The 27,116-nt window shown below is 40.5% G+C and overlaps 1 protein-coding gene across 1 annotated transcript; it reads left to right on the top strand.

Annotated features, from left to right (window-relative positions):
• Window positions 1-1,029: 1,029 nt before the first annotated feature.
• LOC122123234 (zinc finger protein 33B-like) lies at window positions 1,030-2,458 on the top strand (the record flags this gene model as incomplete). The annotated part of the gene is made up of 2 exons (XM_042697618.1): window positions 1,030-2,133; window positions 2,300-2,458. Coding segments are annotated over 2 exons (1,263 nt in total), but the record flags the coding sequence as incomplete, so codon positions are not given.
• Window positions 2,459-27,116: the final 24,658 nt, after the last annotated feature.

Here is a 27,116-nt window from a genome sequence, read left to right as displayed (position 1 = left end):
TTATCTTGAGCTGTACAGAGCAATAGTATTCCTAGTGCCCTTCAGTCATGTATGGAAGAGAACTAGGTGATCCTTTGTCTCAAGGAATTGTCAATCCAGAATTCTCGTGGAGACAAACTGAATTTGATGTTCCAGTGTAGTTAATGTTAGCACTTCTCTTTGTCTGTAGAGAAATCTTTCATAAAGAGAAAAAGACAATAAGAAATGTAGTAAAGAGATCTCATTTTAAACTAGTGTTTTGCAGGTAGGAGGAAAATAGAATCAGGACAATTTCTTATCAGTGGTGCTGGGCATAGAGGGAGATTCAGAATGGAAGCGTTAAGAGTACAGAGATGAATAATTTGAGTAAATATTTCCTTGAGTAAAATATAAAAATCTGAAATACAGAAAAACATTATTTTCCATTGTAAAATGTCAGTACTACTTTCTTAATTACTACATTGCAGAGAAATATATATATTCTGCATAAAGCAATGCTTTGATATTTCAAAATATTGTAACAGAATGTGAGGAAATATCTTTACATTAAGGAATATATGGATCGCATTTATGTTTTTGTTTATTTTTCTATTATTCATTTTAGATGTCCCAGAAATGGAGGATGTGATTAGCACCTGCCAGCAACGTCACAATAAATATCTCTCTGAAGTAGCAATCATGAATAGTAACCTAGGGGAGGAAAAAGTGAGACTTATAAGAAGTTTTCATTTGAGCTCCATACAGAAGTCAGAACTGATTAAGAATAATGGGAACTCCTTAGGGATGAGGATAGAAAAGGTCACTGGCTGTCAGAGCATGGGTATTTTCAGTGAACCTGGTAAGATGTGTGCTGCATATAGTACTCATGTGTCTTCTGTAGTTGACAAATGTAAACAGTGTGAAAAGTCTTTCACTGAGAAGAAACACCCTGTTGTCCCTCAGAGAAAACACACAGGAGAGAAACCTTATGAATGTAACATGTGTCAAAAGTCTTTCACCCAGGAATCAAAGCTTACTGTCCACCAGAGAACACACACAAAAGAGAAACCTTTTCAATGTAACATTTGTGGAAAATCTTTCATATGCAAGGCATATCTTACTAGACACCAGAGAACACACACAGGAGAAAAACCTTATGAATGTAACAAGTGTGGAAAGTCTTTCACCGAGAAATCAAAGCTTACTGTCCACGAGAGAACACATACTAGAGAGAAACCTTATGAATGTAACGTTTGTGGAAAGTCTTTCATCCAGAAATCAAAGCTTACTGTTCACCAGAGAACACACACAAAAGAGAAACCTTTTGAATGTAACATTTGTGGAAAGTCTTTCTCCTGGAAGGAATATCTTACTAGACACCAGAGAACACACACAGGAGAGAAACCTTATGAATGTAACATGTGTGGAAAATCTTTCACCTCGAAGACATACCTTACTGTCCACCAGAGAACACACACAGGAGAGAAACCTTATGAATGTAACAAGTGTGGAAAATCTTTCACCCAGAAATCGATGCTTACTCTCCACCAGAGAACACACACAGGAGAGAAACCTTATGAATGTAACATGTGTGGAAAATCTTTCACCTCGAAGACATACCTTACTGTCCACCAGAGAACACACACAAAAGAGAAACCTTATGAATGTAACATGTGTCGAAAGTCTTTCACCGAGAAATCAAACCTTACTCGCCACCAGAGAACACACCCAAAAGAGAAACATTTTGAATGTTACATTTGTGGAAAGTCTTTCTCCTGCAAGGAATACCTTACTCTGCACCAGAGAACACACACAGGAGAGAAACCTTATGAATGTAACATGTGTGGAAAATCTTTCACCAAGAAATCAAATCTTAATCTCCATCAGAGAACACATACTAGAGAGAAACCTTTTGAATGTAACATTTGTGGAAAGTCTTTCTCCTGCAAGGCATATCTTACTCTGCACCAGAGAACACACACAGGAGAGAAACCTTATGAATGTAAGATGTGTGGAAAATCTTTCACCAAGAAATCAAATCTTAATCTCCATCAGAGAACACATACTAGAGAGAAACCTTTTGAATGTAACATTTGTGGAAAGTCTTTCTCCTGCAAGGCATATCTTACTCTGCACCAGAGAACACACACAGGAGAGAAACCTTATGAATGTAAGATGTGTGGAAAATCTTTCACCAAGAAATCAAATCTTAATCTCCATCAGAGAACACATACCAGAGAAAACTTATGAATGCAACTTGTGTCGAAAGTCTTTCACCCATAAAAGAAACCTTACTGTGCACCAGAAAACACACACATTAGAGAGACCTTATGAATGTAACATGTGTGGAAAGTCCTTCTCTTGGAAGTCAAGCATCAATGTCCATCAGATAATACACACAGGAAAGAAACCTTATGAATGTAACCTGTGTGGAATGACTTTCACCAGGAAGTCAAACCTCACTGTCCATCAGAAAAAACACAGGAAAGAAACCTTATGAAAGTCATGTTTGCGGAAAGATTTTCAGCCAGAAGCTACAACTTACTATCCACCAGAGAGCACACACAGGAGAGAAATTTTATGAATGTGACCTATGTAGAAAATCTTTCATGCAGAACATACACCTTTTTGTCCATCAGAAAAAAACCAACCAGAGAGAAATATTATGTATGTAGCAGGCATGGAAATTCTTTCACCTGGAAGGCCCAACTTAACATCCATCACAGACACAAGGAGAGAAACCTTATGAATGTGACCAATGTGGAAAGACAGCTTAACACACATAAGTTGATTCACACAAATGAAATAACTTAGGATTGTACCAAATGGGAAAGTCTTTGATCTGTAAGAAAATTGAAATTGCAATACAGAACCAATACAGGATACAGACCTTATGATATAGCAGATGTGGAGTCCTCGAACTACAAGACACAGCTCAGGGTTCATCACAGAACACACAAAACACACAGACACACATACACCCTCACACACAAAGAGGAGAAAAATCATATGTAGAAAAATTGGAAAGGTTTTCTAGAAAAAGTCATAACAGTAGTAAAGTCTTTCTTGGAGGGGTAACAATGCTTGATAGAAAATGTATTAATGACCTAACTCATATAATGGTATAACCAATCGATACAATATCTTTACAATAAAATATATATTTAAAAAATATGATGGATTAATAAAGACTAGAATCTCTGCATTTTTTGGGGGGGAGGTTCGGTCGTGGGGCCTGAACTCTGGGCCTGGGCGCTGTCCCTCAGCTCTTCAGCTCAAGGATAGCGTTCTAACACTTGATCCACAGCACCACTTCCGGCTTTTTTTTTCTTTTTGCTTATGTGGTGCTGAGGAATTGAACCCAGGGCCTCGAGCATGCAAAGCAAGCGCTCTACCACTGACCCACCTTCGCAGCCCTGCATTTTGTCTTGGGGGAGAACCCCAAAGTGTCTTCAGTGCTTGCACTTTTCTTTAATTAATCACTGGTGATGAAAAACTTGTGACTGATTCACTCTTAGCCCATTTATTTGTTCTGCTGAGTGAGCTATAATAAAAGACCAGTGTGGACGATGTGTCGCACCTGTGTTATCTCATAGAAGGCCAAAGTAGATATGACATTAGGGGAAATAATCAAGCACACAAAGATATTGATCAATCTCTCACAAAAATTGAAGTTAACAAAGGAATAAAACCATCTGCCACTTGAGCTACAGCATCACTTCTAGACCCTGAGAGAAAGGAAGGAAGGAGTAGGGAAGTGAGAGATGGAAAGAGGAAGGGAAGGAATGAGGAAGAAGGAAGAAATAAACTATTCAAAAGAAGAATGTTTAATTTTTGGTGAATGTGAGAATTATTGTTTCAGAGGTGGAGCTCAAGAAATATGGCTTTTAGCCATAGTAATCAAAACAGCTTGGTATTGGCATAAGAACAGACCTCAGGACCAATGGAATAGAATTGAAAACCCAGAAATGAACCTACAGACCTATAGCCATCTAATCTTCGATAAGGGAGCTAAAACAATAGAATGGAAGACAGACAGCCTCTTCAGTAAATGGTGCTGGCAAAACTGGTTAACTACATGTAGAAAACTAAAGCTAGATCCTTATATATCACCCTGCACCAGAATCAACTCCAAATGGATCAAAGACCTTGAAGTCAAAGCAGACACTCTGAAAACATTACAGGATGGAATAGGAGAAACCCTGGGTCTCCTTGGCTCAGGCCGAAATTTTCTGAATAGAGACCCGGAAACACAACAAATCAAAGAAAGGCTGGACAAATGGGATTGCATAAGGTTGCAGAGCTTCTGCAGGGCAAATGACATAGCTAGCAAGATCAATAGAAAGCCCACGGACTGGGAGAAGATCTTTACTAGCCATACAACGGACAAGGGTCTCATATCTAAAATATACTTGGAACTCAAAAAATTAAACCACCCAACAACAAATCCTCAAAGAAACAACTGCCCAATAAGTAAGTGGGCGAAAGACTTAAAGAGAAGCTTCTCTGAAGAAGAAAGAAGGATGGCCAATAGACACATGAAGAAATGTTCAACATCCCTAGCCATAAAAGAAATGCAAATCAAAACAACATTGAGATATCACCTCACTCCAGTTAGAACAGCAAAAATCAAGAACTCTAACAACAACAGATGCTGGAGGGGATGTGGACAGAAAGGAACCTTACTTCATTGTTGGTGGGAATGTAAACTTGTTCAACCACTTTGGAAAGCAGTATGGAGGTTCCTCAAAAGACTCCACATAAAGCTCCCCAATGACCCAGCAATCCCACTTTTGGGCATCTACCCAAATGATCACAAACAAGGCCACACTAAAGCTACCAGCACAACTATGTTTATTGCAGCATTATTTACCATAGCTAAGACATGGAACCAACCCAGATGCCCCTCAGTAGATGAATGGATCAAGAAGATGTGGTATATATATACACAATGGAATTCTATGCCTCCATCAGAAAGAATGACATTTCCCCATTTGTTAGGAAATGGAAAGGCTTGGAAAAAATTATATTAAGTGAAGTAAGCCAGGCCCAAAGAAACATAGGTCCCATGGTTTCCCTTATTTGCAATATCTAGTATAGGTATGAGTCAAGCGGAAAAAGTCAAATAATGTGATGTTAGGAAAACGAAACCTCAAATATGTATTTTAATGTTTTTGTTTCTTTCATGCATGTGTTTCTAATGCATTTATAATATTATCTCTTTGTTGCTTTGTATGTCCCTCCCCCACAGTGTAACCCCCGCTTTCACTATATTTGATGTCAGTATAACATGTGGAGGAGATGGGGACAAACAAGTCGTTTAAGGATTCAGGTGGACCTGTTGCAACAATGAGAAGTACAAAATGTCATGTCAAAACCAGCTTTACAATGTCGGGGGGGGGGGGAGGGGGGGTATGATTGGGTGGGAGGGAGGGGGGAGGCTGGGAAGGGAGGTGAAGGGTAAACAAAGGAGGAGGCTGCAATGCTTGGTAAGAAATGTATGCATTATCCTGCCCATGTAATTGTAACCCCTCTGTACAGTATGTTCTCAAATAAAATAAAATTAAATTAAAAAAAAAAAAAAGAAATATGGCTTTTACAAAAAGCAAATATTTGAATGTTTACAAAACGATAAAGAGGATGTAACATTTTATAAATTGATTTAATAATACAGTAATATTAAGTAAGGAGGTCAGGTGTGGCTGGGGCCCTATTGGCCACATGGTAGATGGTGGGGTCAGGCATCTTGTTTTCATGCAGGGGGAAGGAAATGCCCCATCCATCACTTACCTCCCAACTGATGGGTGTGGCTGGATCCCTGGAAGCAGGCATGGGCATTTGGCTGATGTTACTCAATCTGAAAGTCCAGTGCCTGGAATTGGAATTTCCTGTGGGCCTTCCTCCTGCTTAGGCCCTATTTAGGCCGGACCAGCAGTGGCACCAGATGCCATGCCACATGTCTCTGTAATCATGTCCTGTGTGCTTTCTCCTAGCTTGTCTCTCGTCATCTGGTGTCCCAATTCATCACTTTCTTGGTGCTGATTGGTTTCTCGGTGCTGTTTTTATTCTCTCCCCCCCTTTCTGTCCTATTTCCAAGCTGTCTAAGTGTATTTGTGGACTGCAAGTCTTTGTTAGAACAGGCTGCTTGCAGACTGCTAGCTGTGAAATCCACTCCAGTATTCCATCTACCATAATGTGGCTTTGAACAAATACAGTGTCTTCTTTTACAGAAACAGAAAGGTTGACCTAAATTTAGAATTTCTAGAGCCAAGATCGATGCCACTGTATAGTTATGTAATTAAAGATATCCTGCAGGTATTTAGAAACAATTTCTGTTACATCAGAAAGAGCTTAATTAATAAACCAAGACCAAGGCTCCAGATCCTATATAAGCCAGTCATTCTAGATATGTCTAGAGCTGTTTGGTTGCATGAAGAGCAATACTTTCACACATTCATGAAGGAACGTTATTGTGCCAATATGAGGTTTTGAACTCAGGAACTGAGTTGAAGCCAGCCAGAGCTGGCTTCAAAGGAGATTCTCTCATCTTGGCCTCCATAAAAGCTAGCCCTGTGGGCTGTTCTGAAGAAATCTGTCTCTGGGAACATGAGGTTTCCTTCAGTGCTTCAGTTCAGGCTTCCTGTGGCTTCAACAATTTCAGTATTTATTTCAACATTTCAAAAATAATAACTCTTCTTCACAGTATTTTCAGAATAAAAAAAGGAATCCTTAAATCCTGCCTATGATTCCATTTACAAGATAAGGACAGTGGAGTTCACATTGCAAGATTTAGCTAGTTGCTCGCTTAACGCCTTCCATCACACTGTTCACCCTTCTACTTTTTTGGGGTGGGGGGTCCGGGCTTGTGGCCTGAACTCTGCGCCTAGGTGCTGTCCCTCAGCTCTTCAGCTCAAGGCTTGCACTCTACCACTTGAGCCACAGTGCCACTTCCAGCTTTTTTTTTTTTTTTTTTTGCTTATGTGGTGCTGAGGAATTGAACCCAGGACCTCATGCATGCATGGCAAGTGCTCTGACACTGAGCCACCTTCCCAGGCAAACGCTTCTGCTTATCTACAGAGGCCTAGTAAAAAAAATGGGATTGGGACGCACCTGTGCCCTTGGCCTTCCTATTTGTACCACACACACACACACACACACACACACACACACACACACACACACACACACGCACACACACACACTATCCATTTGGAAATCGCTCATTCTCCCATGTTTACAAACTGTATGCTTTCTGAGAAGGGATGGTTAACAGACTGGAGTCCTACCTAGGCCTGTTATATACCTCAAATTATGAACCAAAATACCACGTTCATTAAAAGTATGCCTGATGATAACATATTTTATTAATGTTTTGAATTATTTTTGTTATTATCATTTGGCCAACACTTTGCTTGAATTCAGAATTAACGGGACTTAATGTTCACTGACTTGGTAAAGTACCCTTTCCTCTTTTAATTTCAGACCAGCAATTAAAAATGAGCAATTACACTCCCTCATGTGTGGAATCCTAACTACTCAGGAAGGTGAAATTAGATAGTTTTGTAGGCCATCCCATGCAAAAGCTCCATGAAAATGGCATCTTAGCCAATAAAAGCATGGCTCTGGTTATATGTACGTACCTTTTTACTACTTCTGATATGTAATTATAAAATTAATGTATGGAAAGGTCCAGGCAGAGAAGCAAGACCCTAAGGTGAAAAATCAGTGATACAAATGGTCATCTTCTATAGAAGGTAAAGGAAGCCTCACAAGTTTTTGCCCCTGAATTCGACCTGAGGACCAATAATGAGGTACGTGTAACCAATACATTCTTCCAAATATTTAGTGGAAGAATTTGGGTGTGGTTTACCCAATGATAGGTAAACAGTCCTTTACCAAGTGATTGCAAAAGGACCTTTGCATATGGCTATATGATGTTATGAATTTTATATCCTGTTATGTGGACACCATGAGTCCTGTTTGGATCAAGTAATTAAGATCTCCTGATCTAACAGGGCACTGGTGCTTCACATCGGGATTCTTACTTGCTCAAGAGCATGAGGTTTAAAGATCACAATGAAAGGCAAACAAGGTAGGAATAGCTGTAAAAGTGTTATGGCCAATTATCACCAAATTTCCCACAAGTAATGCTGTGAATGAAGTTGATAGACTGTCAACACTTTTGTTCCTTTATTACCAAAGCTCAGGGACAGTACCCGGGCCCTGAGTAGAAAGAACTCCAGGGCCAGGGAAGATATTCTGGAAAATGGGTTTTTGGCCCTCGTGCAGAAAAGTTACCATTCTTGTTTAAGCCTAAAGTCCTCGATAGTGTATAGTCATTGTCCTCAATTGAGGTTGATATTGAAATGTCTTATAAGCCAGGGTAATGATAGATTGTACGAATATTTTGGTTTCTTTTGTCAAGTGAATCCACATGCACATACCTTTATGTTTCTGACTAGTTCATAAGTCCTTGTAGAGGTTCAAGATACTATGCAGGACAATGTGGTCCACGTCTGTAAAGTGCAGAATGAGACCTTCAAAGAGAGATCTCAACATATAAAATGTGGCCAAATATTGCAGTATACTTGAAACAGTATCATAAGAAAGGAAGTATCAAGTAGTGATGATTTAAGGTCCCAGAATACCAATATATTTGAACGATAAGATTGGTCTATGCCAGAACTCAAAATGAAAGGTACAGGAAAGAAAAGTTTGGTAAGGAGCCAGCTGAGGAGAGGAGGGCAGTGCCAAAGTCTTCATGCAATAGGCAAACCTGGCAAGTCCCTTGGGACAGGAGTGAGAAGCCCAGAGCAGGGTGTGTGCTACCCATCAGTCCACCACCAGCACAGCATGGCACCTGCAGCATGGGCCAAGTTGCACACGTGTTTCCTGCAGTGCTGACTGTTGACACAGGGACCTGTCAGAGAAGTCAGTGGCCTAATGTAATAGTCTTGTCCTATGTAGATGATACAATTACTTGTGGACTAGAGAATTGGTAGTAAAACATTGCTAGATGAACTAGTAAAAATTCTTCAGGATGTGTGTGAATGTGTGTGCCCTAAGAAGAAAAGAAATTGAAAAGTAGTTCAGAGAGAACTTCAATGACAAGTGTGGGATTTGAGTGCACAGCAAAATAGATCCATTACTATCACAACAAATAGGTGAAAAGGAAGGGTTTCCTTCACTTATTTTTACCAACCCTTACAAATCCCATTGTGTTCAAAATAATAAGAATAGAAATGTATGTGTTGATGCTTAATGTTGTACAACAGCTAGTTTATAAATGACAGCAGAGGCCTAGGGTCTCTTCTGTGTGCTGTCCCTGAACTCTCTGTAAAGGAGGACAATACTATTGAACGTGAACTTATGTCACTTTTAAGTTTGTCGTTTAAATTCCAGAGGAATATTGGCTAATTTAAATGAGCAGACTTTTTGTTTTGCGGTCTTTAGGCTTGAACTCAGGGGACAGGTGCTGTCCTTGAGCTGCTTTTGCTCAAGGGTAGCACTCTACCACTTGAGCCACAGCACCACTTCTGGCTTTATCTGTGTTTGAGAATCGGAGGAATAGAACCTATCTCCTCATTCATGCGATGCAAACACTCTACCACTTAGCTACCTTCCCTGTCCTATAAGCAGACTTTTTATGTTAAAAGAAGAAAGAATAGGTTGCTATGTAGGATCCACTTTCCATGTGCAAGTCTGAAGGTTCAACCCCTCAAAGTGAAAGGAAGAAAGTAGAAAATGGAGTGACAGGAAGTATTCAGTTACAACTACAAAGAAAATTAGAACAAAGGAAATGAGCAAGTAATTAGGTTTTTGTTTGGGATTGTTTCTTTATTCTTTCAATTGTTAGCTATGGGGTTTGAACTCAGGGAGGGCCTGGCATATTCCCTATGCTTTTTACTAAAGGCTGGCATGCTACCACTTCCAGCCAGAATGTCACTTCTAGTTTTCTGGCATTTCATTGGTGATAAGTCACAATGAATTTTCTGCTGATGTGGTGCTGAGGAATGGAACCCAGTGCCTCATGTATGCAAGGCAAGCACTCTACCACTGAGCCACACTCCCAGCCTGCCTCCTTTCTTAAAACAGTGTGGTTGGGGCTGGCAATGTGTGTTAGTGATAAAGTACTTGCCTAGCAGGCATGGAACACTATGTTTGATATTTCAGTACCTAATAAACAACAACAGCCCCCAAATACCCCTAGAAGCACTGGTGCTGTAGCTCAAATGGTAGAGTGGTAGCCCTCAGCATAATGAAATTCAGGAACAGTTTTCAAGCCCTGAGTTCTAGCCCCAGGAATGTCAAACAAGAACAACAAAAACAAGATGAAATGAGCAAATGAAAACAAAAAACCCAATGTCAGCAAGTTTCATTGATAAACACAACACACAAACACACACATAGACACACATACACAAATACACTTTTATCAAACCATATTCCTCTCCTTTACCATGTCTGCTCTCCGTCCCTGCAGCAACTGCAACCTACATCCACTGGAGAACTTACTCTGTGTTTCTCTTGTTTTTGCATTCTTAAAAAAATTTATTGTGAAGATTAAAATATAAAAGTAGTAGCAATAGTCATGAGAAAAATTCCAATCAAAAGTACAATAAAATAACCATTTCATACATGTTAGTGTGGCCATAGTTTTAAACAAAACAACAAAATCCTTCCAAAGTCTAACAAAAGCTAGGAAAGATGTGACAATAATGTGAACTTGGTGCATTTCTCTCAGGTATGTAAAACTATCAAAGATGGGACAAAATGTCCTAAAAAGAACTGAATATAGAATTACATAGAAATATGGTCCAGCACTTCTACACTTGTACATAACTTAGAGAAAAACAAAGATTTCTATAAATACCATCAAATACGGAGTAAGTTTCAAGAAAGACAAATACCACAAAGAAGTCCAAGAGTATTTACAGAGATTAATTGAACTACTTATAACACACTCAGTCCTGTACAGCAGTCAAAATTATGTTTGACCACACTTTTTCAGCAAATCCATTAAAACTTCATTAGGATAGTCTAATGTTATTTTTGTGGATGTGATGTCTGACAAGATTCTAGGCAACCTTTACCTTCCATGAGAAGTTACCTTCTAGGTGTCATTGAATCACAAAAAAGTGAGGCAACATTGTGCTTAAAGTAAAAAATGAGAAGCAAACTAAAGCAATTCTGCACTTAACTTAGAAGCCAAGAGTTGATCATCTGCTAAATCTACAAGCCATCTTTAGGTTTTTTAGAAACATGTTCCTAAAGCTGAATCTGTTTTTTTTCTGTTTTTCCATCTTGGACACAGTTAGGTTCATAACTTGGAATGTCAAACAGAGTGAGAAATAAAAGAATCTCATCAGAGATCCTTTCATTCTTTCTTGCTGTTGACAGTGAGTAAAGATTCTGGAATCATGGCTTGTAGAGAAGTCATATGAGAGTCAGAAAAGAACCTGTGTGATTTTACCCTCGAAGTTTCTGGTCAGAACATGATACTTGGACTGGTAAAGCATAAAGCCTTCGTATGGGAGAAGAAACATTCCTGAATCATGTAGAGCATTAAAGTCTCCACTAAAGACAAATCCACAGAAGAGTGAAGTCTTATGTGTTACTAAACAATATTAACAGAAAATACACTACAAATGTAGATCCATAAAATTAAAGAGAAACAACTTATATAGGTATGTGCTTTTGCTTATACTTGTTGGTTGATTACACAGGAAATTCTTTTATCCAGCATTCTGGTTTTTCTTATACTTACCCACAATGGTAATTGTTAATATAAAATGCATGCACTTTGCAGTGACATTCACAAAAAAGAAAATCAATTCTGTTTACTTCGATAAGGTGTTTTTGATAGAAAGACAATATGAATCCTTTAAAAGCAGTGTTTGCACATTAGTACTGGGTTTTTCTAATTCACAAGAATGTTTTCTTACTTTGAAAAACTTAAAGAGCCTTAGTGTTCACATTCACAATACTTAAGATGAGGAGTGTTACAAATTTCAAGGTGGTGAATTTTCTGTTTGTTTTGGGATTTGGACTGTCCTCATCTACATTAGCGACTGAATACCTTGCCTTAAAAATTTTCAAGTTTTCTATTTCATATTATTTTTTTAGGATATAATCTGAATTTCAAAGAGGACATTGTAACTGGGCTCTCATGTCTAATGGCTCTAATCTTTGCTACTTAGAAGGCTGAGACCTGAGGAAAGTTTGTATCCCCACTTTTGCTCCTCAGCTCCACCCAGACCTGAGCAACTTCCAGACCAAGGGTTCCCTCCATACTGCTGACCACTCCCTCTCTCTACCCACACCTACCTGAGCATGCACCTACCTAACTTCCTGCTCCCCAGCTCCTGTGGCTACCTGAAGAAAGACAGATGCATGTGCTCTGTCTCCTGGGAAATATGGTCCTTCTAGTAAACTTTATAATAATCTTTCTCCTGTGCCTGCTTGTGGTCCCATGGGATACACATGAAGGATCCCTACAAGGATCACAAAATAAATCCATGGGTAAAAGAATGTCTGAGACACTTATCTCCAATAAAGTAGCCAAAGTAGCTAGATGTTGAGATGTGGCTTATGTGGTACAACATTATCATTGAACCAAATAATTTCATGATCATTTTCCAGACCTTGAGTTCAAGAATCAGGACAAGCACACACATATCTAGGGCATTGTATTTTATTCAAATTCTATTTTATCAATTGATTAGGAACACATAATCAGGAAGTCTCTCATTTTTTTTTTGGTCGGACATGGGGCCTGAACTCTGAGCCTGGAGAAATGTTCCTCAGCTCCTAAACTCAAAGCTAGCACTCTACCACTTGAGCCACAGTGCACTGCAAGCTTTTTCTACTTATGTGGTTCTGAGGAATAAAACGTAGGACTTATTCACGCAGGCAAGCAATCTACCACTGTATCACTTGCCCCGACAGTCTCTATTATTTTAAGCGATGGATTATAGGCCAATTATATTAGTGGAGAAATTGTAGTGTGTCAGAACAGATACATAAAGTGGAGTATATCTGTGCCAGCAACATTTTGAAAGTTTCAAAAGCCATAGGAAGTGCAGAGGGTCAAAAGGGGATGAATATGTTTATATAAGACATTTTAAAGGAATGTTTAATATTCATTGGCTTCAATTCATAAAAAGCAAGTTTATAAAGTCACATGGGTGAGTACCAGAATCTCTAGGTTCAGGAGTATAAGCGCACAACTCCTGACTCTCCTTGTCTAGAGGACCAGAGGTTTGTGAGCCAGTTCCTGGTACCCGGAGGAACAAATGCTAATGGCAGCACATGAAATATCATCAAACCCAGACTGGGGAAAGACTCTCCCTAGGATCCTCAGATGGCTTCAAGTTACACCTCCCAAGAAGACAAGCTGGGCTTCTACCTCTTGGCTCTGACTATGGAGTGCAAAGCTGTACTTAAGAGCACTTCCAGCAGCAAGACAAAAGGAAAGAAACCCGAATTTGCAAACTGAAAACACCAACAGTGACCAAGGAGGCATTGGCCTCTTTTCTCCCCTTTCCCTCAAACACACTTTCAAATGATCTGTGTCCTGATAGAAACTACAATTCCCATAATGGGATGCATTCACCTAGAAGAAGTGGGCCTGTTACAGGGTTTTCACTGGTGCCAGACACTTGGTCCTAAGTGTGCATTGATGCATGGGGAACTTTCTCTCCCATCTACGGGAACTAAGGTGAGTTGCTCCTTGAAAAATCAGTTTACCTCCTGAAACTTTGTGAGATCAACCAAAACAAAGAAATGTATTAGGAGCATTAGCTAATTTGGCCTTTTAATTCTTAGTTCTATTAATGTAATTGAGGTTATGAGACTCCATGGTTTTGTTGTTATTGTTGTTAAAAATGTGTGTTCTGGTACATTTAAATTATGTCTCTTTTGCCTTAAAATTTTGAATATCTCCCCTCTCACATTAAAAATGTTTTTGTAGCTGTGTGCCAGTGGCTCATGCCTGTAATCCTAGGGACTCAAAAGGCTGAGATCTGAGGATGCTGGTCCAAAGCCAACTCGAGCAGGAAAATTCATGAGCTTTCTCTCCATTAAACCACCAGAAAAATGCAAGTGGCCTTGTTGCTCAATTGGTGTAGAGCTCACCTTGATCTGAAGAGATCAGGAATAGTGCTCAGGCCCAGAGTTCAAGTCACACAATCAGGTATTTACATACATTTAACCAATTGATTCTGGGATCATTTCCCCCTGCTCTCTCTCTCTCTCTCTCTCTCTCTCTCTGTATATATATATATATATATATATATATACTGAAATAAGATAGCAGGATTTTAAGGTAGACATACTTTATAATCTTTGAATTAAATTGATTTGTCAAACTCTCCTCATTACTTTCCCAGAAACTCCCAAATTCCATCTATGAAATTTCAAGGAGTTTTTGGTTATTTGTGTCTGAGGTTTGCCTTTCCTTAAAAAGTTTTTTCCCTCAATTTGTTGTTGGTCCTGTGGCTTGAACTCAGAGCATGGGCACTGTCTGTGAACATTTGCTGTGCTCTACTTGCCTTTCTTTTATTAATTGTTTCAGGGAACTAGTGAAAAGTTTCCTCCCAGGGTTTCTTAGAAAATGGTACTCCTTCCCAAGACTTCAAAAAATGCTTGTCTAGGAAGATTAGGTTGAATGTGGGTGGAGGTAGAGTTTAGGGTAGGTCTATGTTCATGTGAAGCTTGATTACTTGCTCCAAACCAATCTGTTTTTACTTTTCTGTTTTGCATACCCTGTTTTGTTTTGATTTTCTACCTCTTCTCTGATTCTAGAAGTTTCTGGCAGCCTCTGTAGGCTACATATCTAGGGGTCCTCAGACTTGTCTTCCCAGACTGTATGCATTACACTGTGGAATAAACCTTTTGCCTCTCTCCCTCATATCAAACATCCTAAGCTGTCTCTTAAGGGTTTATTGTGATTGTTGATGATCCTTTCCCCACATCATGACTGGGAAGGCTTGTGTAGGAAATATTCATGCCTGATATTCTGTCCTCCAATGCATAGGTTCTCCATGCCTCTTTTAGTGGACCTGAGCTATTCCTCATAAAAATGCAGATCATGAGGCACATTTGGATGTATAGATGGCAACATTTGAGCACCTATAAAATATGACGCAAAAAGAATTCTTTCTTTCTGCAAAAGTTAAAAGTAAGTTCCTGAGAGGCAAGGACATAAGGATCAGGTAAAATTTGCTGCTTCCTAGATTAGCTGTGTCCCATAGTTTTCATTGTTCAAGGTTACATTTTTCAGACATTCATTTCTAAGTATTATGTTTATTGTCCTAGTATAAATAGAATTTACTTCCTACATTATTTTTGAATTGTTCATTGCTCACAGACTTGTCTGACTATTTCTTATACAAATATTATATCCTCTTATTGCATTGATCTCAATTATTGAGTGTTGTAGATCCTGAGGTAGAAGGTACAAGTATGGTATGGTATTCAGGGATAGATTATGGCTCTGACATCCTCTGGAAGAAAAGGTGAATGAATGGAAAATATATGGAGCTTATGCATAGCACTTGTAGAATTCCTTTGGCAGGAGATGTGGTGCACCCCACTTGGGTTCCACTATTCTTAGAGATTCCTTTGTTGGTAATGATCCACCACCATGGAGGGCCTGTGGACTTCACTTCCTGTCCGCTGTTCTGGTGTTAGGATCCTCCCAATATTCACCGCAGGACTGGTCTCAGAGGAGTGATGTGATCAGTGGTAACTTACTGGACCTCATGTTTGTCAGCCTGTGTGGACAAGCTCACCCTGACATTGTAGACTGGATGCTGCCTTGAGGCCTATTTGCATGAATGCCTGTCTGGATTCCACACCTCTGCTTCAGAGACCTGTTTTGTTTCATGATTCTTTGTTCACTTACAGTGCAAGCTTGTGTTATGTATCTGTACAGGCTGGTAATTGAGCTGCGTATTGTTTTCAAGGGTGGAGTGGTGTTTCATGCCTCTTGCAGGAACAATTGTATTTTCACTAACCTTATAAATCCTCTGGGATTACTATTCAATTACCTTAACTTACGTTGCCTGTTTAGTTGATAGAACAATGATGGTAGATTAAGTTTGGGTCTCTGTTTGCTATTGAGCTTTAGAGGGCTCTTAGCCATTGCTGCCAATTTTTGGGAATATTGGTTGCCAACCTTATTGTACCCCAACTCTTCTTGCTAGTGCTACTGCTTCTGCTGTGAACCTTATGCAAACCATATATACAGCACATCATGATAAACTTCTGGTGCCCTGGGATGCAGGTGGGAGTAGATAAAAAGATTGTGATAAGTTTTATGATTTGGAAACAGCAGTGATGTATGTTGATAATCAGGTGGACCTGCTAACGATGTGGTTAAAAATGATGTGTCATGCTAATGGTCAGTACATCTGTGTTATTCTTCTTAAATATGATGGAAATATGACTTGGACCACTGTCCAGTGACATATTTGAGAAATCTGGTCCTTTGATAATTTAAGCTTAGACATTATGCAGCTTCAGGGTCAGATATCTGATATTGGTCACTGCACCCTATAGGTAGCACACCCCCAGAATTAGCTGCATCACTTCTCCATTACCTGCAGGGATTCAACCTGGATAATAACACACCTTTTGCTATTTCTTATGCCTTTTGCTCTTCCTTCTTTTCATAAGCCTTTTTCTTCGATTCTTCCTGAGATATATGATCTGCTGCTTTTTCTAGGTTCAGGCTATTAGACACTTGCTCAATTTACAAAATGATAAAGGAGAGACGTTGGAGACCCAGAGGTGCCAGGAGCTGGCAAGGTGTGAGCAAAATCTCCACAACTACAGCCCTATCCATATGAGGGAGTTTTCCTATTACTTCTGGCCCTGCGGGCTTACCTGTAGAAATTTGGTGGACAAAGGTTGAACTGGAATGAGGAAGGATGCATATGATCTGCACTTGCTGGCACATTGGGTCCTAGAAAAATGTGATGCAAGCATTGTGCACATAGAGAAAATGTCTATAGCTAAGGTCATTGCTGGAATAAAGAGAAATTCATCATTGGTCTTGTCTCTGTCTCTTCCATTATCATCCCCTTGTTCTTCTGGAGCACTGCTGGAGTTGTGGCTGGCCCCAGCAGTGGTAGTATGCTTACCTAGCACGCATGAAGCCCTGGGTTCAAGTCCTCAGTACCACATACTGAGAAAAAGCTTAATGTGGAAATGTGGCTCATGTAGTAGGGTGCTATTCTTGAGCAAAAGAAGTTCAGTGTCCATGCACTGAGTTCAAGCCCCAGGGTTGGGACAAAAAACACAAGAAATGTAAGCTGGGTACTAGTCCCTCATGTCTGTAATCTTCACTTTTCAATAGGCTGAAACTGTGGATCCCGGTTCAACGTCAGACAGGCCAGCAACATGTGTGAGACACTTATCTCCAGTGACAACTAAAAATCCAGAAGTGTGTTGTGGCTCACATGGTAGAGCACTTGAGCTCAGTGATGGTTCCCAGGCTCAGAGTACAAGTGCCATGAGCGAACAACAAACAAAAAAAGGATAAAAGTATAAATAAATGCATCAGAAATATAGACTTGAAAAATGAAAACTACACTTCACAGGTAGTCTTTGAAGCACTCCACTTTTTCCTGATCCTTTTCTCTTTGCCTCTTAGGAATTTACTTTTACAGAATGAAATTAGGTTTTCTTTGTATTATTAGAGGTGCTTTTCAGTTGAAGTCTATAATCCAAATATGCCCTTTGATTCCCATTTTTCATGAGGAATAGTTCAGCTCCACAAAACAGACATGCAAAACCCATACACTGGAGAAATAAAATCAGGTAAGAAAGTTTCCAATCCAATCCATCCCAATTATGTTGTATGTAAAGAATCACCCGAAAATCACAATAAGTTTTAGGAGACAAGTATAGGATCTCTGATTATGAGAGAGAGAGAGACTTGCAGATCCTGGGGTGCCTGCAGGAGCAGGCAAAATGTGAGCAAAGGCTTCAGGGCCAATGACTCCCACCCTCAGGACTGCAAGTCCTTGCCCTTTAGGGTTTGAGGAAGTGTGTGTTCTAGCTGATTCGCCTGGGGCTTTAAGTGAAGGGAGGCTTTGGTGGAAAAGCTAGATTGAAATAGAATGAGGAAAGAAGTGTGCTGTTTGCACTTTTTGGCAGAGTGGGCTTAGACCAATACTACACAAGTATTTGAGAGACACAGCAGAATTGTGCCATCATCCCTCTCTCTGTCTCCTTAATTATCATCCCATTGGCCCACAGAAGTCTTGCTTGTGCTCTGATGAGACTGCTGCAGGAGACAAAAGATTTATTCCACAGCTTAATGGATAAGGTCTGAGAAGACAAGTCTGAAGTCCCCTAGATATGTAGCCTAAAGCTACTGAGAGGAACTTTTAGTTTCAGAGAGGAGGTAAGAATATTAAAGAGATTTTCACATGCAAAAATAAGAAGACAAAATCAGACTGGTTTGCAAGTGGTTAAGCTTCACATCAACATAGATCTACCCTAAACTTCACTCTTCTACACACGTGCATTCATTCTGACCCCAAATCACTCTCTTTGTAGGAAAATCAGGGTAATGTGCCATGTAATTAAGAATCCCTGTGAGGAAACTTTTCACTATTTACCTGAAGAAATTATTAAAGACACGCAAATAGAGCACAGCAAATGCTCACAGATAGTGCACAAGCTCTGAGTTCAAGCCACAGGACCAACTGCAAAAACAACAATCATAACACCCTTAGATGAAAAGCAAACTTCAGAAACAATCTAAAAGTCCTTTTGATTTAATAGATAGAATTGGGGATTTTCTGGAAAGTTAATTGCTAGATTTTTTCGAAAGGCAAATCAACACAAGGATTATACTGCATATCCACTATCAATCTTCCTATTCTAAGCCTTTGTGTACGTTACAGCAATGGGAATTGACCCGGTATAAGTTGAGTGTCTGTGAGTACCTTTGTAAGATGAGAGGAGAGGTATTAAACAATTTAAGACAAAAGAGAGATATAATTTACATTCAGCAGAACACAGGAATGAAACAAAAAGGAATGTATGAGCACCACAGTCACATTAACTCAATTTCATTATTAGAACAAAGAACCAAACAGTCAATGCATGCACTTGTCCCCATATATTTACATTTTGTGGCTGGTTTCAGGAAGGAAATATTGTTTTTCAAGTAAAATTCAACTTAGCTCCTACAGCAGGGAGAGAAAAGTCCCAATACATCCATGCCCTATTGTGACCAGGATGGTGCCGAGCATTGTGGGAATTGTAGTCTCCAAGAAGGACATTTTCTTTGAAAGTCCTGGGTTGTTTTTGTTGTTTTGGAGGGTGGAGGTGGGGCAGAAGATCCTTTTGCGCATGGGTCTCCCCGCCCACCATGGGCATTTTAAGTAGGCTTCTTCCGGGTTCTTTCCCTTTGCCTTGCTGCTCAAAGTGCCCTGAAGTAAAGTTTAGACTTTAGGTGGCAGCCACGAGGCCAGCGCCCAGCTCTGTGCAGTGGAGCTTGGGAGCTGTAACTTGAAGGAATCTCAGGCTTTGGAACTGATGTCAGGTAGGAACTGTGCGATTGCTGCGGGAGTCTCCCCTCCATGTATTCCTTTTCCTTTTCTGGTTCTGTTTGGTCGTTGGTGGGGCTTAAACTCTGGGCCTGCAAGCACCATTCCTGAGCTCCGCAGCTCAAAGGGAGAGCATTACACTTCAGTTAAAGTTCCTACTGCCCCTTCCACCCTTTTCTCCAGTCTGGAGTTGATAATTTGCTTGAGGTTCAGGAGTTTGTGCTGTCATTAAGCTCTAGGCCCTGAGGTGGAAGAACCTGGTACCCAAATATCTGAGAGCAAGCTGGGTGATTCTGCAGATGAGGAGAGCCCAAGAGCTGTGCATTTGTCCTCCAAGACCAAGGGATTCTTCTATTAACACATGTGACTTTATTTGCTTTGCCCAGGTGTAAGAGGAGTACAGGGAGAATTCTAGTGTAATTGTGACGTGTGTGCCTCAACTCTTACATTGAAGTTGTATTTGGGTCTCCGGTGTTTTTTCTAATAGAGATATTTTAATCTGTTTGGCTTGAGGTTTTAGTCTCCTGCTTGAGTTCACACGTGTTTGTATTCGGCCCTGTATCTAGAGACAGTTGTACATGGGATATTGGAGTAGTGAGTGGCTGGTCCTGTATTTTTAGGAATGAAGCCTAGCAATGTTTGAAGCAGAGCACCCTATGAATAGGAATCTCCATCCTAAATGGACAGACCTTGTCAATTCTGAGAAGCCCTAATTGGAATAAGCAGTAAAGCACAGGAAGGGGAAGATGTTCCTAGCTTCCTTTGCCTTATGCAAAAATTGTTGCTACTTCCCTGAGCACCAGATTCAGGTGATACTCTTTCCTACACCACTCTCAATCACTTTGTGTTGTTGCAAGATTTAAACCAATTTCTAGGAGTCGTGATGAGCTGGATTGAGAAATAAGCTAGAGCATAGTTATGAGAGGGTACCTGAAGCTGTGGTTTGGGATGGTGGGGTAATTGTTATGACTGAAAGTATCTATTCATGTAGTAATCCCTAATCCTCTTCTTGCTAATTTATTCAGCCTGTTAACACTTATTTTTAGTATGTAATCATGCAAACTTACATTAAATGTGCCATCTATGGATTTGCTAATGCTAGCTCTAAACGCTTGGTTTTGCCTGGTAGTACAGAAAGTGTTGGTCTGGGACATGTGTCCTAAAAAGAAAAATCACAGAAGAAAACTTGAGGTAATATGTCTTACTCAAGGTTGTATGCTTTGTAGGTGTTACTTATCTTCAGTTGTGTCACGTCTATATCGATTATTTTATGTTATATCTTCTGGATGGCCAAGGTTCTTCGCATGACTGTTTAGGGAAATGAACTTTAGGGACTTTTCAAACCTGGGTTTACCTCATCTTTACTCATGTCCCTTTGACCAAAGCATGTTAAATGGCAAATTGCTAATCATTGCATATGTGTGCAATGGTTAGAGTGAAATGTGCCATTTGACACCCATTATTGAAATAGTATAACATAAGAAATATATTCTGAATACATTTTTCTCTCTAATTTTGGGTGAAAACTACTGAGTTACATCATACATGTTTTCCATGGTGTTTCAATATGTAAATGAATGAGGTAGAACTCAAAATCAAATGGATTCCTAGGATACTTTTGCATTAAAAAAGCAGTTCAGAAGATGGCGACTGGGCAGTAGGGAAACGCCACAGCTCTCTCCAACCAAAAAGAGAGTTCGAGTTCCAAAGCTTAATCTCCCCAAGAGACCGACAACAACAAAAAGACGAACACTCAGAGAAAAACCAGGGTGGAAAATAACAAAAAAAGAAAGAGAGGAAAAGAAGAAATTCAGAACAGAGAAAAGCGAAGACCCCTCCCCCAACCTTTACTGGCCGCGGGGCAGTGCGCCAAGCAGCCTGCCAGCCGGCCCGGCGGGGGCTGCTGGAGCCATAGAGACACAGGGGGCTGCTTGCATATCACCAGGTACCGGATTGCAGAACAGTGGATCGCCAGGAACAAGAAACCTACCAGCCGGGAGTCTCCACGAGGATCCCACCCCCACCCCTCACTCTCCACCGGAGCGGAGAGGCTCCATAACGCCAAAGCCGCCCGGCACCAGCAGCGCGACAAAGGGACCTGTCCGCAGACCACCCGCCCGATCGCGATCGCAACGACCCGGCGGGGGCCACCCAACCCAGCCCGCAACCACCCCAACTGAACTCGGACTGCAACAACAACTGACGACCTACAGGGTGAGTACCCCACAGGGGACAGTGAATCCATCAAGGGAGACCAGAGCTGGAGGGAATCCCCAGACCCTGACCTAGACTCCCTACCCCAACACCCGGACCACAGGACCCACTAAAACTGGGAACTGTTCGAGAGCTTCACCAGCCGGTGGAGCACACTCTGCTGGCCAGGCCAGAGCAAGAGCGCCCCTGGAAGGGAGCTCAAATGCCCAAGCCAGGAACAGCGCCCCTGGGTCAAGACTACCAACAGTAGAAGAAATTTGAACTGTGTCCTCCAGGCTGCATAACCTAGGTGGTATACACATTAGCACAGGCCTAACGAGCACGCTCTAGGCTGGGGCCGGAACCAGGCCCGGGGGCCGGAACCAGGCCCGGGGACCGGGGCCTGAACAAAGCAAAAAGGGTCAGAAGTGGGGCTGTGACTCAAATGGTAGGGTGCCAGCCTTGAGCTGAAGAGCTGAGGGACAGCACCCAAACCTAGAGTTCAAGCCCACAACCAGCCCAAAACAAACAAACAAAAACACATCAGGAGCCCATAGCAGACTCCAGTATTTGGGAGAGTGCATCCAGAGTATCTGATCTTCCCAAGAGCACCCACAGGAGCAAACACAAGCAGTCTAGGCTGCTCAACCCTTCCAAAGGCGGGAATTGCCAGCAATCTACAGCAGAGAGCTGAGAATCCTAAGTAAGTCAGAATAGCAGCTGGAAATAGGCTCCCAACAGAATCCAGATCAGGCACAGACTCTCTCTACCAATACAGAATCAGCAACGAAGCAAAGACAGACACACCAAAACAAGATTGAAGAGCAGTCTCCTGAACCCCCATGCGAAAATCACAGAGAAAAATCACAAGGTTTACCACTACCCAGGACAGCAAGCTCACCTCAAAAGCCAGCAGCCACGCAGGGGAGAGCCCCAGTGGGAGCAAAGCAGGAATGGAAGACAAAAGCTACATCCAAGGGTTGCTGGAGGCAATGACTCAAGAAATAAAGCGAGAAATGGATCAGAAATTGAAAGAGCACAAGGATGAACTATCAAAAGATATACAGGATATCAAACAAAAGTTGGATGCAAAAATAGAAGCTGCACAAACCTCAGTAAGAAGTGAGATAAACGCCAAATTAGAGGTAATGCATACTGATCTCACCTCATTGAGAGGTGAGATCAGTACTCTGAGAACCAACATTGAATCCATAAAGGGATCCATTTCCACCATGCAAACCACAATAGAAGCCACGGTCAACAGAGTGAATGAAATGGAAGGTAGAGTGTCAGATACAGAAGACAGAATACACCAACTGGACCAAAAAGTGACAGATATGGAAAAATCACTCAAATTAAACCAAAGGGAAATTCAAGAGCAAGCAGATAATGCTAAAAAATTTAACCTTCGCATAATCGGAGTGGACGAAGGTGAGGAATTCCAGAGCAAGGGAATGCAACACCTATTTAACAAGATAATCAATGAAAATTTTCCCCACCTCAAAAACGACCATCTTAACTACATCACAAAAGCTTATCGAACACCCAACAAGCAAGATCCCAGGAGAAACACTTCTAGACACATTATAGTAAAAATGATGGATCTGAATAATAAGGAAACAATCCTGCATGCAGCAAAAATGAAGAAGGAGCTATACTACAACGGGAAAAAAATTAGAATCACTGCAGATCTCTCCACACAAACATGAATGCAAAAAAGCCTGGGAAAGCACCATACGAGCCCTGAGAGCCAATAACTGCCAACCCAGACTGATATACCCGGCAAAGCTAGCATTCACATTCGATGGAGAACTGAAAACTTTTAATAGCAAAGAAAAACTAAATGAATACATAACATTAAGCCAGCATTACAAAGAATTCTAAGAGGGGGGACACAACCTGAAGAAAGCAACCAGGAACTGGGACCTGCCCCAAACAGGCATTACTCAAAGTCTAACTGAGCAAGCACAGGAGGAAAGGAAAGAAGAAAAACTTAGGAAAACGGAATGGCAGGGACAACAATGCATCTCTCTATACTTTCTCTTAATATAAATGGGCTGAATTCGCCAATTAAAAGAAAACGAACTGAGGACTGGATCAGAAAACAAGACCCATCCATCTGTTGCCTTCAGGAGACCCACCTCTCAGCCAAACATACAAACAAACTCAGAGTGAAGGGGTGGAAAAGGATCTACCAATCAAATTCCCCCAATAAGAAAGCAGGTGTAGCTATCCTGATATCTGACAAAATAAACTTTTCATTAAAATCAGTACAGAAAGACAAGGACGGACACTACATATTAATAAAAGGAACAATCCAAGAGGAGGATATAACCATCATCAACTTATATGCCCCAAATATCGGTGCACCCAGATATGTTAAACAAATGCTCTCAAACTTACAGAATAAAATAGATCCCAATACGATAATACTAGGAGACTTTAACACGCCACTCTCACCAAAGGACAGGTCTACCAACCAGAGGATTGGCAAAGAAGCTACCGAATTAAGTGAGGCCATACTTCAAGTGGAATTAACTGACATCTACCGAGTATTTCACCCTAAAACAACACAGTACACATTCTTCTCAGCAGCTCATGGAACTTTCTCCAAAATAGACCATATCATAGTTCATGCAAGGAACTTAAGCAAATACAAAGTGATCGACATAATCCCCTGTATCCTATCTGACCACTAGCTTTCAATAACAAAGCATACCGCAGAAATTTCTCTAATACATGGAAATTGAACAGCACACTCCTTAACAAGGCCTGGGTAACAGAAGAGATCAGAGAAGAAATAAAGCATTTCCTACAACTCAATGAAAATGAAAACACCTCACAAAGAAACTTGTAGGACACAGCAAAAGCAGTCCTGAGGGGCAAATTTATTGCCCTCAGTGCCCACATCAAGAGAATGGAGACAGACCAAGTAAATAATCTCATGTTGCAACTAAAACAGCTAGAAAAACAAGAAAAAATGGGACCTAAAGCTACTAGACGAAGCCAGATAACCAAATTGAGAGCAGAGATTAACCAATTAGAAAATCAGAAAACCATAACCAAAATAAACCAAACAAAAAGCTGGTTCTTTGAAAAAATAAACAAAATTGATGGCCCGTTGGCAAGATTAATTAAAAAAAGAAGAGAGGAAACCCATATTAATAGGATTAGGGATGCCACGGGAAACATCACAACATGTACCCAAGATATCCAAACAATTCTAACAGACTACTTTCAAAAGCTATACTCTCTAAAGGAAGAAAATCTGGCGGAAATGGATGCATTTTTAGAGAAATACAAGTTACCCACACTGAGCAAAGAAGAAGTTAACCAATTAAATAAGCCAATATCCTATAATGAGATACAGGAAGCTATCAAAAGTCTTCCAACAAAAAAAGCCCAGGACCAGATGGATTCACAGCAGAATTCTATAAGACCTTTAAAGAAGAACTAATACCCATACTCCTCAAGCTCTTCAGAGAAACAGAGAAGGAGGGAGCTATCCCAAACTCATTCTACGAAGCCAATATCACACTCATCCCCAAACCAGGCAAAGACCCAACCAAAAAGGAGAATTACAGGCCAATTTCCTTGATGAACACAGATGCAAAGATCCTTAACAAGATTCTAGCTAACAGAATCCAGAAACACATAAAAAAAATAATACACTATGATCAGGTAGGCTTCATCCCAGGGACACAGGGATGGTTTAACATACGTAAGTCAATAAATGTAATCCAGCATATCAACAGAGCCAAGGTCAAGAATCACATGATTATCGCCACAGATGCAGAAAAGGCCTTTGATAAAATTCAACATTCATTCATGCTAAAAGCTCTGGAGAAAATAGGAATAGAAGGAACATTTCTAAAAACAATAAAAGCCATTTATGACAGACCAATAGCCAATATTATACTTAATGGGGAAAAGCTACAACCAATCCTCCTAAAAACAGGAACAAGGCAAGGATGTCCACTGTCTCCACTCCTCTTCAACATAGTCCTAGAACCCTTAGCCAGGGCAATAAGGCAAGAAAAAGACATTAAAGAGATCCGCATAGGGAAAGAAGAAGTTAAACTATCTCTTTTTGCAGATGACATGATACTATACCTCCACGATCCCAAAAACTCCATCCCCAAACTTTTAGAAATCATAAATCATTTCGGCAAAATAGCAGGATACAAAATAAACCCACAAAAATCAGTTGCCTTCCTATACACTGATAACGCACAGGAAGAGAGGGAAATAAAGGGAGCAACCCCATTCACAATAACCTCCCAAAAAATAAAATATTTAGGAATTAACCTAACCAAAGATGTACAAGAACTATTTAATGAGAAGTATAAAAAGTTAAAGAAAGAAATTGCAGAAGGCACTAGGAAATGGAAAGACCTCCCATGCTCCTGGATAGGCCGACTTAATATAGTAAAGATGGTGATACTTCCAAAACTAATATACAAATTCAATGCAATTCCTATTAAAATCCCAATGACGTACATCACTGAAATACAGAAAACAGTCCAAAAATTTATATGGAACAACAAAAGACCTAGAATAGCCAAAACAATTCTAGGGGATAAAGACAATATGGGAGGGCTATCCATGCCGAACTTCAAACTCTACTACAGAGCTATAATCACAAAGACAGCATGGTACTGGCACAAAAACAGACCCGAAGACCAATGGAACAGAATAGAAGATCCAGATATAAATCCACAGGCCTACAGCCAGCTGATATTCGACAAAGGAGCCAAAGACATACAATGGAAGAAACACAGCCTCTTCAACCGCTGGTGCTGGGAAAACTGGGCATCCACATGCAGAAAACTAAAAGTGGACCCCAGCCTATCACCATGCACCAACATCAACTCAAAATGGATTAAAGACCTTAACATTAAACCTGAATCTCTGAAACTACTACAGGACAGAGTAGGAGAGACACTTGAACTAATAGGCACAGGAAGGAACTTCCTGAACAGAGTCCCAGGGTCACAACAAGTTGGAGAGAGACTCGACAAATGGGACTACCTTAAAATAAAAAGCTTCTGCACAGCTAAATCTATCGCAACTAAGCTAGAAAGACAACCAACTAATTGGGAAAAAATATTTACCAGCAATATATCAGACAAGGGGTTAACATCCTGTATATACAGGGAACTCAAGAAACTAATCCCTCCCAAACCTAACAAACCAATTACTAAATGGGCAAGGGAACTAAAGAGGGACTTCTCAAATGAAGAAGTAAAAATGGCAAAGAAACACATGAGGAAATGTTCATCATCCCTGGTGGTGAAGGAAATGCAAATAAAGACAACCCTGAGATACCACCTTACCCCAGTCAGAATGTCCCACATCCACAAATCAGCCAACGACAAATGCTGGAGGGGATGTGGA

Source organism: Dipodomys spectabilis, unplaced genomic scaffold (genome assembly GCF_019054845.1).
Source record: "Dipodomys spectabilis isolate Male_0828 unplaced genomic scaffold, ASM1905484v1 ptg000227l, whole genome shotgun sequence".
Taxonomy (NCBI): Eukaryota; Metazoa; Chordata; class Mammalia; order Rodentia; family Heteromyidae; genus Dipodomys; species Dipodomys spectabilis.
This window is presented reverse-complemented; position numbering and strand designations above follow the sequence as displayed.